The sequence below is a fragment of the Equus caballus genome, chromosome 4 (assembly GCF_041296265.1).
Source record: "Equus caballus isolate H_3958 breed thoroughbred chromosome 4, TB-T2T, whole genome shotgun sequence".
NCBI classification, from domain to species: domain Eukaryota; kingdom Metazoa; phylum Chordata; class Mammalia; order Perissodactyla; family Equidae; genus Equus; species Equus caballus.
The window spans coordinates 8855747-8869563 of NC_091687.1; the positions used below are offsets into that span (position 1 = coordinate 8855747).

At 37.5% G+C, this 13817-nt stretch overlaps 1 gene segment (V, D, J or C); it reads right to left on the bottom strand.

Moving 5' to 3' along the window:
- The window catches only part of LOC102149163 (T-cell receptor gamma chain C region C10.5-like), a 49978-nt gene that overhangs the window by 1134 nt on the left and 35027 nt on the right, over window positions 1-13817 (bottom strand). Inside the window, 3 exon segments of the C gene segment in view lie at window positions 1892-1939; window positions 2216-2275; window positions 5615-5944. Coding sequence covers window positions 1892-1939; window positions 2216-2275; window positions 5615-5944 — 438 coding nt within the window.

Sequence of the window (13817 nt, forward strand, 5' to 3'; positions counted from 1 at the left end):
CCTGGTAAATAGATTTTTATCGATTCTTTACCCTCACCATGTCTCTAAGAGATAATAATAGCTAATATTCATTAACCACTAACCAAATGACAAATGCTTGTTCTGAGAGCTTTGCATACAAATCTTTACTGTTATTTAATTTTTATAATAAACTATGAGATTATTATTTTCATTCCCATTTTACACATAAACTGAGGACAGAGAGAGAAATTACTTGCCTGACATCATGCATTCACTAAGTACCAGAAGCCAGATTTCAATCCCAGCACCATGACTTTAAAGAACATACTCTTAGTGTTCTTTACACACTTCTGCAATTACTCACTTCTGTAATTCTGCTTCTCCAAGTGCAATTAATAGCCCAGATATCAAACACTTAACCCTAGATGTAAAGTGGAATCCCGATTCAAAAGCATTTGAACCATTACATGTTGTGCATGCAATGAGATTCCTACGAAGGGTACAATCCATGGAAATTCGGTGGTGTTCACGGTCAGGAGAGTGGGAGGGTTGAGTAAAGAGGGCTTCATATAAAATGGAAGAGAGTGGTTAATCCAAAGTCTCCAAAGTTTTAGGAGGTCATGGCTCACTCACCTGTCCTTCCTAAAAGTCTCTCATTGTGGCTATGAGGCTATAGGATAATTGCACTTTGAAGTTTGGCGAGAAATATATGATGTCAAGAAATAATTAACGACAATGACGGTGAGCCAGACGGGCTATTCAATGAACCACTAGGCTGTGTGTCTTCTTGTGGAAATTTCCCTTTTACGTGACTTATCTTCATACAGTCAGAGCTGCAGAATCATTAGCACTTGCTGTGGAAAGGGATCTCAGAGGAGATGTGCTCATAACTCCTTGACCTTGGTCAGGTGAGGTGTTAGCTGAGGTCCAGGGACCTCTTGATATTGGAAATGGAGGGAAGATCAGCAGGGCTAAAGCCAATGCTTCTAGTTACTTTCTTTGTACACATGTAGCAAGAAAGGGCCAGAAACTGGTACTTATAAATCAGAAACCCTACACTAGACGTTCCACATAAGGTGACCTTATCTCTTCAATAACTGAGTTAGGTTTAATTATTCCTGCTTGGCAGATGAGGAAAGTGTTGCTCAGAAAATTAAGTAATTTACCCATCTTTATGCAATTGATCATTAAAAGAACTGGGGTCAAGTCCAGTCTGGGATACTGTGAAACCCATGCTCTTACCCACCCCCCACCATGCGTCTGTCATGTCTCAGTGCCTTGGCTCTGAGGTTTCTTGCTCTAGGACTAAATTGTAGAGGAACAAGAGAGAATTGAATGAAGTGTCTGAACTCTGGATTCAGATGGGCGGATTAAAACCGCAGATCCAGCTGTGTGGCATAGTGCCAGGGACTTAATTAATTTTAGCTCATTGTCCTCATCTATAAAATGGGGAAAATATATTGTGCCACCTCGTAGAAGCATCATAAGAATTAAACAAGAAATTGCATGCAACACACAGCACAATGACTTCTATATTGGAAGCTCTCAGTACAGTCAGTTCATGTTATTAGCTACTAGCAAGGACCAAAGTCTTCAAAAAAAATCTAGAAGCACCATCATATTACATATTATTCAGTCGGTAGAAACAACAACAAAAAAAGCCACACAAATGAATGAAGTCCGTTATTGGCATAATTCAGAGCCTATCACTGCATGGTCTAATTTATAGCCATGTCATCCCCAAACCAGCATTTACTGTGTTACAATGACTCCTAGGAAGACATGGATTAATGTAAAGTATCACTCTATTCTGCAAAATGCAGCCATTCTTGTTTTTCTACCTTAAACCAAGGGAGTCCAAAAGTTAAGTTTATCCAGAGGAAAAAAATGCTATAGCATGGCATAAAGGCAAATATATACAAGAACTTACTGCTTTCATCTTTCCGACAACGTTTTGTGGTATTAGTAGCAGAGGACTCTAGAAGAAATGAGAGCAAATATTAGTCAACTGTTCATGCCTATTTATTTGTCATGATATATATGTATTCGAATGTTTGTTTGTATATACACACACACCTATATAAAATCTACCCAAAGAGAGACAGGAGAGACTCTCATTAAAAATATGAGCCCTACAATTCCGGGAATACTTGGTCTTGTCTCCTATGAACCAGGGAAGTTCAAAAGGTAATCGGATCAGAAGGGAAAAAATTGCTATAGCATGACAGGAAGGCAAGGATATACAAAAACTTACCACGTTCCTTTACTGGGGAAGCTTCTGTAGAAGGAGTATCAGGGAGACTTGAGTTGAGAACTAGAAGAAAGGAGAGCAAGTATTAGTCAATTATTCATGCCCATTATTTGATAGTGTATATATGTGTTTATATGTGCATGCGTGTATGCGTGCATGCACACACACACACACTCACACTCCTCTGACAGAGAGACTGTCCTTAAAAATGTGAGCCATATGATTCCATGACTAGTTCATCTGATTCTATGTAAGTCAGTAGATCTCATTCAGGTATTGTGTTTCTGCACGTGAAGATGTTGACCTTCACGAAGGATACACTTTTTTCTTCTTCGCAACTGGACTGTAATATCTAAGATTATCTTGTTTTCCTTCTGTATTCACAACTCCTAGCACAGTGTCTGCCACAAAAAAGGGTGTTGGAGAAACACTTGTCGAATGGAAAAATGAGCATAAAATATGGCTACTCTGCAGTCTTCAGCACACGCTGCTGACATGAAGAGTTACTACCAAAATCAATCCATCAACTCTCAGAATCCACAACAGAATTTCACGTTTGAAGGAGTGTAGTTTAGACACATTTCCCATGAGAGCAAAGGAATCAGGCATACCTTTCCAGAGCATGCATATCCCAATATCCCCAACTCATGCCCATGATCTTCCGGAGTTGTGGGGTTTGTGGACATGACAACAATATGAATAAAGCTCATAGCTATTGAGTGATTACTACTGTGCCAGGCGCTATGTTAAATGCTTCACATGCATTATCTCATTTAATGCTCCAGTCACACTGAAATAAGTTGTAGTTTGGAGGACTACTTGTTGCGAACAAGGAATAAGGTTGGGAGGATAATTTGCTGAGAGTCATACCAGTGAGCGCAGAGCCAGCATTCAAAGGATCATTGCGGAGGATTCAGTGAGATGGAGCATGGAAAGGATTTTGTAAAAATAATCCATAGACATAGAAAATAATCTAGAGAGGAACACCATAATTCCACCATTGTGGACACTAAAAACATCTTCTCTTCCAGATATTTTAATTACTCTCAGCAAATGACCTTTTTATCACAGGAGCTCAGCATTTCAGTGCAATTCTTTCTAAAGATAGAAAGATAGGCCAAGTCACTTTTATTCTTCACAAAATATATACAACCTGAGGTGAGACTTATCCACAATGTAAAAAAAAAAGAAAGTAAATCTACAAAGATAAAATTGTTTTAAAAAGATTTTAAAGATAATTGGATGGAGTTGACTGTTGGATGGAGGAAAACAGTCGAAGCCACTGTTTTGTTTCATCCTTTTTCTTTTAGATGTCTTCTTGTGCATATGGATGTGGTTCTGGTATGCAAATTTATGCACTCAGTGAAATCTTTTTTTGGTAGATCTGAAACTCAGTTTGAGTTACAGAATTTGGAATAAATTCCAAGAATGAAAATGTTAGCATAATCATGTTGAGATGTTAAAATATCTTCAAGAACTGACTTCAACATGTCTTAAAAGTCTCTTTAAAGGCGACTTATTCATTAAAAGCTAAATCAAAATCACTTATTACCACGTACTGACTGAGATAAAGACAATAAAGTAACAGTTTTTCATAATAAAATATGGGTATCTATCCAAAGTTCTCTTTCTCAATAAACACTGGTCAAAAACTGGGTGGAGATTAATTTTATCTCTTCAAAATCACTTCATTGATCTGTGTCTCAAAGTTATATTCTTAGCTTTTATAAAAAACTAAAAACTTCCAAGAGACAGAATTAGAAGTTTGCTGCCCAATGGCATTGAAAGAAATGTCCTCATTAACCTTGTTGCCCTGAGAAGCCCAGGGAGACATTTGTTTCAAAAATTAGGCACCAAGTAAAACACATTCTGAACTGGAACTTCTCTAGGATGATCATCATCGTGGAACTTACTGTACTTTTTCTTTTTCCCTGATCTCTAGAAAAATCACAACCAAATAGGACACTTCAGTCCAGTGTTTATATTAACTTGTAGTTTGCGTATTTTCTTCCCCTCTGTTTCTTAGCTGTAGAAATAGTAAATTAATGCTACTCTTTTAATCTTACTGTAGTTAGTTTTAGGAAAGGATATTAAAAAATACAATAAATACATAAATAAATACTCCATGTTATGTTTTCACAAGCAAGTGTTTTCACTGACGTTATTTCATTTGCTCTTCATCACGGCCCCAGAAGAAATTCAGGGTAAGAGTTTGAACTGGACTTGTTAATTGGAGACTCTGAGGCTCTCAGAAGATAAAGACTGACTTCAGAATTCAGACTGGTACACAGCAAAGGCCTTTGCATGTTTTGTTCTGTGCTTGTTCCCCATGGCTTCTAAAGGGCTCGTTAACCACAGGTAAAAGTACAAACAGATTCCTTCCTATTTAGAGGTGCTTTGGGGCCTTTGGTCTATTGTGTTCATACTCGGGACTTAAGTCCTGAGTCTAAAGAGTTCCTGGACCACTGGCAGGACCCAGGCCCATTGAGCCCTCTGCCCACACTGTCTGAATATGCACAGCCTCTGCATCATAGAAACTCCTTGGGGACATCATGCCTGAATCACCAGTGACACTCAGTGATTAGGAAAAGAATCTCTTCTCTTACCATAGTGCGTCCACCTTGGACAGTAAGTCATCCTAGTGTCCTCATCCACACATCCCTTCCAGGCCTGGCACAGGCCAGTTCCACAATAAATGTTTGCTGAGTTGCGTTTCCCAATAGCCAGAAAGACATTCGTTATGTAAAGTGGAAGCATGTGTGTACACATTAGCCTTTAATTATAAAATTCTACCTTATGCTGGTATATAAAATACAAATCTGGAAAACCTGAGACCATAATCTAACTGCAGTAGTCAAATTATGTGATTTTTTGTTGAGCCGCTCCCTGGTTTCCTCAAATGAAGACCATTTTGTCACCTGCTAACATTTTTTTTGGGTTATACTTTGTATATAGCAAGATGAAAGTGACAGAGAGTTTGCTTGCTCAGTAGAACATTCCTGAAAGATGATGATTATTCTTATTTCCTGATCAAATAAGATCCTCAAAAGTGAAGTCTCTTTTTGAGGATTTCTTGTGTGCTGAGTGCCTAGGCGATTTCATGTATCTTCGTTCATTTAATCCAAACAACTACCCTAAAATACATCACTATGACCTTAATATTTTGGATGATGTAACTCAGGCTGAGAAAAGTTAAGGAAATTTTTCTTTTTCTCTTTTATGTTCCAAAGCCTATGCTATTTTAATTCTATGGGGAAACAGAGGGACATTTATGCTACAATAAATGGAACAATATTTAAGAAATATTTATATTTGCTTATTTTTCATTAATACTTGACAGAAAAGGTGGGGTATCCCTTTGAAAAAAAATCTTCGGGGAGGTTATGTTTAAAATACACGTACCTTCATTCACTGATGGGAAAAGAATCTCTTGGTCAACCCCGTCTTTATTTTTCTCGTGTTGGACAACACATTTGTGTTCTTTATCCATTGACTTTCCAGTCACGGTCAGCCAGCTGAATTTCATGTAAGTGTTATCAGTCTTCATGGTATTTCCCTGCTGGGATTGCGGGATTGTATTGCCATCCTTTTCTTTCCAATAGATCTTAATAACCTCAGGGAAGAATTTCTCAAGAAGACAAAGATATGTTCCAGCCTTATGGAGCTTTATTTCAGCAATTGAAGGAAGAAAAATGGTGGGTTTAGGGGAAATGTCTGCAGGAAGGCGTACATCTGTGGGGGAAAATGGAATAGCAATTAAAAAGAATCGTTAGACAAGCATAAACATCCTGTGGTTTGGAACAACCTAGCGCGTAATAAAAGGAAGAAAACTGCCATTAGAGTCGTGTTTACCATGGCCTTTCTTACACCATAGGTTGTGAGGTATTTATTGTTCTTATTTTCAATGGGAAGAGAGATTCCAGAGGTTATGTAACTTACCCAAAGTCACAGCTGTTAAGTGGCAGAGCCTGGAATAAAATTTGGCCTTTGGTCTTTCACCACAGGCTACGATGGGGGATGAATTTTAACTGCTCCATTTCAAGGCATTTAACATTCATGGACACGTGTGTTTTTTTAAGTCTGTTTTGTTCTATCATAGTGGACATGTTTTCAGGGTGGGTGGGTAGATGGCAGGGATGGGGGAGGAGACCAGTAACGTTGATGATGCCTCTACACATGAGAATGTTTGGTCTCTTCTAAAGTACTTCCTTTTCCCAACCTGTGAATTTTATAGTTTATGGTCTCTTTGACCAAATAACACATTGTCCCGTTCTGCAACTTTGTGAAAGCTCACTCTTCATTCAACTGTGTCTGGAAGACACCATGTTTCTCTTATTTGCCAGATAAATAAATATCAGGAGGAAGTTTTTCATTCTTCTAAAACAATGCACAATCACTTGTTGATGGGAATCCAATTCTATGTGTACTTGACAATCAAGTTGACTCTTAGCTCACATGTGGATCCCACGTTCAGTTCTGAGGTAACGGAGTTCTCCTACTTGATGCCTCCTCTTATATGTCATCTCAATTTCACACGTGAACCAGCACTGGTTTTTGAGTCAGGCAGTATTAACGCTGGACCTCCAAATTATTTGCAATGCAAAATAGCAAAATTTCTAAGACTTCTATTAAAAATTTATTATTTTTAGAAATGTTAATATGCTAATTTTATTAAGTAAATGCACCTATGAGAATTTTCTTTCGCTTTACAAAATGTTCTCCAAAAGCCCGTTTTATTTTGGAATTTTGTTTGAAATTTAAGCATGATGAGGAATGACCCACATTTTGACTCTCAGTTTCTCCCCCCAAATTTGTATGTAGACTAAAAGCCTGCTGAAGTGTTTTAGATCACTATTTTCTTCGTTATCACCTCCTAAATAAACTATATATATTATTGGTGTAATTTTAAATGTCATAGTTCTAGAGACTCTTGCAGATATAATGTCAAAATTTACAACAAAACGTCATAGTTTACAAAGGCACATCACTTGGAAGCTGGAATGTTAGTTGATTATACATTTACTGTTAATCTAATGATGGAAATTATAAATATTAAAACTCTTTCCAGTTTGATTTCCAAGTGACACACAAGTGCTTTCCTAATATTCTCTTTGGGCTAGTTTGGAGTTAAATAATTCAATGGGCAATCTTAAGAAAAGAAGAATCAAATTTCTTATTTGAGAGGAAAAGAGCAAAAATTCTTGAGAAGTTCTGCCTATATAGCAAAGCTCCTGATTTTGATAGTAAATCAGTAAGCAAACAGTGTTGAGTATTTTAACTCATGCTGTAAATACAATTAGGTCATAATGTGCTGATTTTAATTTTATACATCTTGTTAGTGTAAATGGTATTTTATTGATTATGTTAGTAAGACTCTTTCTCCAACCTTATGCTTTGTTTTTAATTTAAAAAGCATGTTATAGGGGCTGGCCCAGTGGCGCAGCGGTTCAGTTTGCACGTTCTGCTTCTTGGTGGCCCGGGCTTCGGACGGTTTGGATCTCGGGTGCAGACAAGGCACCGCTTGGCAAAAGCCATTCTGTGGTAGGCGTCCCACATATAAAGTAGAGGAAGATGGGCGTGGATGTTAGCTCAGGGCCAGTCTTCCTCACAAAAAGAGGAGGATTGGCAGCAGTTAGCTCAGGGCTAATCTTCCTAAAAAAAAAAATAATAAAAAATAAAAAGCATGTTATGTAAAACAAGATTAATTTTTCAATCATACATTACATTTACATAATTTTAGTCTTTAGTCAATATATTAAAGAATCTAATTTTCATCTTAGGAACTTTTGTTTTTTTGTAGGAATACTTCTGATACATTATACTAAAGAAATTGAGAATCAAGAGATGAATTGAAAAATTTCTGTGTGATAACACAATATTGTTACCTCCTGTCCCTTTTCCTTAGCTAGATTCCTTAGGTTTCATTCTTTTCAGGATAAAGTGAATCTTGAATTTCCATAACTTTCTCAATATAATAGTTAACTGAGCATTAAATAGTGTGCTTGTGTATATATGGTTAGTATCTATATTTTAAATAATTATATTACATGTTTTTTTCTTTAAGCATTCTTTTTAAAATTCATTAATGGTGTATTTTATGGTCAAAATAATTTTCACAAGGCATAGAATAGAAATCAAGTAAAACAATAAATAAATCTGTCTAATTAATTTATATACATTCATCTGCATAATCAAATAATACATTTGGTTGAAATCGCCTGAGTTGCCCATATTTTATTAAAATGCAGCAGTATAAATTCCACATAAATTTACCAAATGTCAACTATATTTTTAATTGAAAATATGATATCGCAAACCTATGTATTGACATTGATTTGTGTTCTCTAGTTTCTCCTTGTATTTTTTATTTTATTAAATAGTTATAGCTATTTCATATTTAAATATGTATTTCAGGTTTATACGAAGTTCTACTATAGTTGATTTTACATCCTGCTCATGTTCTTTATGAATTTAACTTTTTTCTGATAAATATGAGCATGAAGCACAAACATATTGGCTATTAATTTTAAGGTCAATAAATGTTGGTGTTAGAGATGATATCAATTAAAATAAAGGATTAAGAGTTAAAGCACATAGAACAATAACAAAGTAAGAAACAGGCACATTTAGTCCCAATTTTTCTTGTCAAGTGATGGAAAATTCTGCTAAGGATAAACAAACACCTCCACACTCATTTCTGTGTGTGTGAGTGGACAGTAAGGTGACTTTCCATTTGAGCAGCTGGAAGTACAGCTGAATCCTCTGGAGAGTTGCTGCTGTGTCAGTGTCGTTGGCTGCAACCACTCTCCAGGCTGGATAGGGTTCTCCCTTCATGTTGGAATTGGAGGAACATGTGTCTAGAGCCTATTATGTGTGGGCCAATATGCCAAGTACTTTATTCACTCTATTTCATTCAATTCTCATTCAACCCCTGCTGGATATATACTGTCATCCCATTTTGTGCGTTAGGAAACTGAGACCAGAGAATAATCGCCAGTTCGCATACACAGGATGTAAGTGGTGGAGCCGGGTCAGCCTGACTCCAAAGCCCAGGCTGTTGGACAACACCCTCTCACCGTTAGAAAGGAAATGTGTCAACTCACAAAACTTACCTGTACTCATAAACTTTGTCCATTGGCCAAACACTCATGAAAATTACATATGTTATATTTGAGTCCTTTATGTAAGTCCACCTGTACACAAAGCCAATTCCTATTTCAATATTTGCACAATGTTGTCTATGCTGTTCTTTGTCATGAGGATTTGTTTTAAAACCTTGCCTGGGGCTTGCCCAGTGGCAGAGTGGTTAAGTTCGCTCACTCCGCTTCATGGCCCAGGGTTTCCCCGGTTCTGGTCCTGGGCAGGGACACAGCACCGCTCATTAGGCCATGCTGAGGTGGCATCCCAAATGCCACAACCAGAAGGACCCACAACTAAAAAATATACAACTACGTACCGGGGGGCTTTGGGAGAAAAAGGAAAAAAAATAAAATCTGTAAAAAAAAAACCCCAGAAAACCTCACCTAAGATTTCTACCTCTAATCTCCGTCACATTCCAGTTTTTTCTAAACATTCTTTATTATTCCAATTTAATTGCTTCTTGCCTTTCCTCTATTAGCTTGAAAACTTCTATTCTGATACCTACCCATGACAACATTTTGTTCCAACACTGAGGACTTTTGTATAATAATTCCACGGTGATCAACCCATATCAAAAACTTGACTAATTTCGCTTCTCTGAGTTCTTCAAATTCTAGGGAACTATGTGGCCTGAGACTCAAGAGACCAGGGTTCTGGTCCTGGTGCATTTTGCTCATAAGTTCTGGGGCTGAGAAATCAAGTAAATGAAAGTCTTTGGTGCTTTATTTGTTTGAAAACAGTGATTTTAGTGTAAATCAATTCAACATCCCTGCCAGAGTTGAAGTGAGACCAAAATGAAACAAGATCTGCAAAGCGTTTTTTGAATTCAAATGCTATGGAAATAGAGGTTATAATTATTATTATGGTCATTAGTATCATTATCATTAACATTTTGTTTGTGAGGATTGTGTGCTCCAACATGACATTTTAGACTCATGGGACCAAACGTTGTCCTTACTAATAGGGATTCAGTATTTTGGGGTTGCAATTAGATGGTGGCAATGAAGCGTGAAGATTTGTCCCTTCGCTTGCATTCCACTTTGCTCTAATAAGCCTGGATTTCTCAAAGCCATCATCAGAGGAAACGTGCCTTTCACTCAAACAATTAATAGGCAATCACTGTCTTGTCTTACTGCTCCATTCCCAGTGTTAGAAAATCAAAAAAAAACGTTGGCTAAAGCCTAATAATATGCAGTCAGTATGTGGAACTGCTTCACTTGCGTTGTTCAAAACAAATGGCTCTTTTCTCTAATCAACAACACAATCTTTTTTGCATTCCAAGTTTTCACCAGAAATTTCAGCCTCGAACTGACATCTTTCCAGCTTATGGGGAGAGTTGAACTTGAAACTCCTGGCAGTGGGCCTTCAAAGCAGAATGACTGGAAAGATGACAGGACACCTGTCCTCAAATCCTCCTACTGTCATATTAGACACTAAATGTTACCTGCCTGACCATATCTGCTGAGGGTCACCACCTGTGGATAACATTCAATGTTACGGCTGTGGTGGGATAAAACGGGTTTGCTGAAAGACCATTTCTTCCATTAGATTAAATGGATATTAAAGGCAATGTCCATTCTATTACTTCACTTTCCTCCTAAATGACTCATGCATTGAAGTCCTTTTCTAATTTCATGGTGGGAGAAACCTACCCTATTTGAAAATTTGGTGTGCTCCATTTCATCAGTTAATGAAAACTATGAATTCCACTACATTTTTGCTCCTTCCTTTGAGCATAAAAATTTACCCTGTGCTTCTTGCTGGATAGTCATAGGCCATTTTTCTTCTGCTTTCCTTCGTGGTTTCAATCTTCTATTTTTATTTCACGGTCTAACTTCACAGGCGTAGCTTGGAGACATTGCACGTTCAGTTCCAGAACACAGCAATAAAGCAAATATTGCAATAAAGCAAGTCACACAATTTTCTTGGTTTGCCTGTGCATATAAAGGTATGTTTACACTATAATGCAGTCTATTAAACGTGCAATAGCATTATGACTAAAAAAAATGTACATAGCTTAATTAAAAAATACTTCATTGCTTAAGAATGCTAACCCTCTGAGCCTTCGGTGAGTTGTAATCTTTTTGCTGGTGGAGGGTCTTGCCTCGATACTGATGGCTGCTGAATGATCAGGGTGGTGGTTGCTGAAGGTTAGGATGGCTGTGGCTAGTTCTTAAAATAAGACAATGATGAAATTTACCACATCGACTGAATCTTCCTTTCACGAACAATTTCTCTGTAGCATATGATGCTGTTGGCTAACACTTTACCCACAGTAGAACTTCTTTCAAAATTCGAGTCAATCCTCTCAAACTCTGCCACTGTTTTGTCATTAAATTATTGTAATATTCTAAATCCTTTGTTGTCATGTCACCAATCTTCATAGCATCTTCGCCAGGAAGAGATTCCATCTCAAGAAACCAGTTTCTTTGATCATCCATAAGAGGTAACTCCTTAGCCACCATTAAAGCTTTATCTTGAGATGGCAGCAATTCAGGCATGTCTTCAGGCTCCACTTCTAATTCTTGTTCTCTTGTTATTTTCCACCACATCTGCAGTTACTTCCTCTGCTGAAGTCTTGAACCCCTCAAATTCATCCTTGAGGTCAAAATCAACCTCTTTCAAACTACTGTTAATGTTGATATTTTGACCTCTTTCAATGAATCATGACGGTTCTTAATGGCATCTAGAATGCTGAATCCTTTCTGGAAGGTTTTCAATTTACCTTGCCCAGATCCATCAAATGTATTACTATCCATGACAGCTATAGCCTTATGAAACGTATTTCTTAACTAATAAGACTGGAAAGGCAAAATTACTCCTTGATCCATGGGCTGCAGAACGGGTGTTGTATTAGCAGGAATAAAAACAATATGAATCTCCATCAGACCTCTTGGGTAACCAGGTGCATTGTTAATGAGCGATAATACTTTGAAGGAAATCTTTTATGAGCAGTAGGTCTCAACAGTAGGCTTAAAATATTCATTAAACCATGTTGTAAACAGATGTGTTGCTACCCAGGTTTTGTTGTTTCATTTATAAAGCAGAGGCAGAGTAGATTTAGCATAATTTTTAAGGGCCCTAGGATTTTCATAACGGTAAGTGAGCATAGGCTTCAACATAAAATCATCAGACGCGTTAGCCCCTTACAAGAGATCAGCCTATGCTTTGAAGCTTTGAAGCCAGTCATTGGGCTATGAGAGTCCTAGATGGCATCTTTTTGCAACATAAGGCTATTTCATCTACATTGAAAATCTGTTGTTTAGTGTAACCACCTTCATGAATTTTCTTAGCTAGATCTTCTGGATATCTTGCTGCAGCTTCTCCATCAGCACTTGCTTCTTCCCCTTGCACTTTTGTGTTATGGAGACAGCTTCTTTCCTTTAACCTCATCAATCAACCTCTGCTGGCTTCAGACTTTTCTTCTGCAGCTTCCTCACCTCTCTCAACTGTCATAGAACTTAAGACAGGTACAACCTTGTTCTTGATGAGGCTTTGGCTTAAGAGAATGTTGTGGTCCTTTTGATCGTCTATCCAGATCACTATAACATTCTCCATATCAGCAATAAGCCTGTTTCGCTTTCTTATCATTTCTGTGTTCACTGGAGTAGCACTTTTAACTTCCTTCAAGAGCTTTTCCTTTGCAGTCACAACTTGGCTGAGTGGTGCAAGAGGCCTAGCTTTTGGCCTATCTCAGTTTTCGACATGCCTTCCTCATTAAGCTTAATCACTTCTAGCTTTTCAAGTGAGAGATGTGCAACTCTTCCTTTCACTTGAACACTTAGAGGCCATTGTAGGGTTAGTAATTGGCCTAATTTCAATATTGTTGTGTCTTAGGGAATAGGGAAGCCCAAGGAGAGGGAGAGAGATGGGGGTACAGTTAGTAGATCAGTCAGAACTCACACATATATGGATCAATTTTGCTGTCTTTTATAGGCCTGGTTCATGGAGCCCCAAAATGATTGCCTTAGTAACATCAAAGATCTCTGATCACAGATCACCATAACAAATATAACAATAATGAAAAATTTTGAAATATTATGAGAATTACCAAAATGTGAAACACAGCTACAAAGTGAGCAAATGCTATTGTAAAAATTGCACTGATAGACTTGTTCAACGCAGGGTTACCACAAACTTTCAATTTTTAAAAAATGTAATATCTGCAAAGTGCAGTAAAGCAGAGCGTAACAAAACTAGGGAACGAGGTATGCTTGTATTTGTGTATTTCATTTTGTGTTCTCAAATAGGCAGTTGAAATAAATGACAAATGTCTTATGCCTTATTGCTTATTTCTTTTTCTGACCCCGTGGTTGATAGTTTAGTGAGGTCCAACTCAAATATGATGTGAGAGTTGGGAGAATATGTTTGCAAATCTCAGCTCTGTGACATAGACACAAAACATGAAGAATTCAGACTGACAGTGCCAGAACATAAAGTGAGGCTTTCTTTCACAAAACTATCC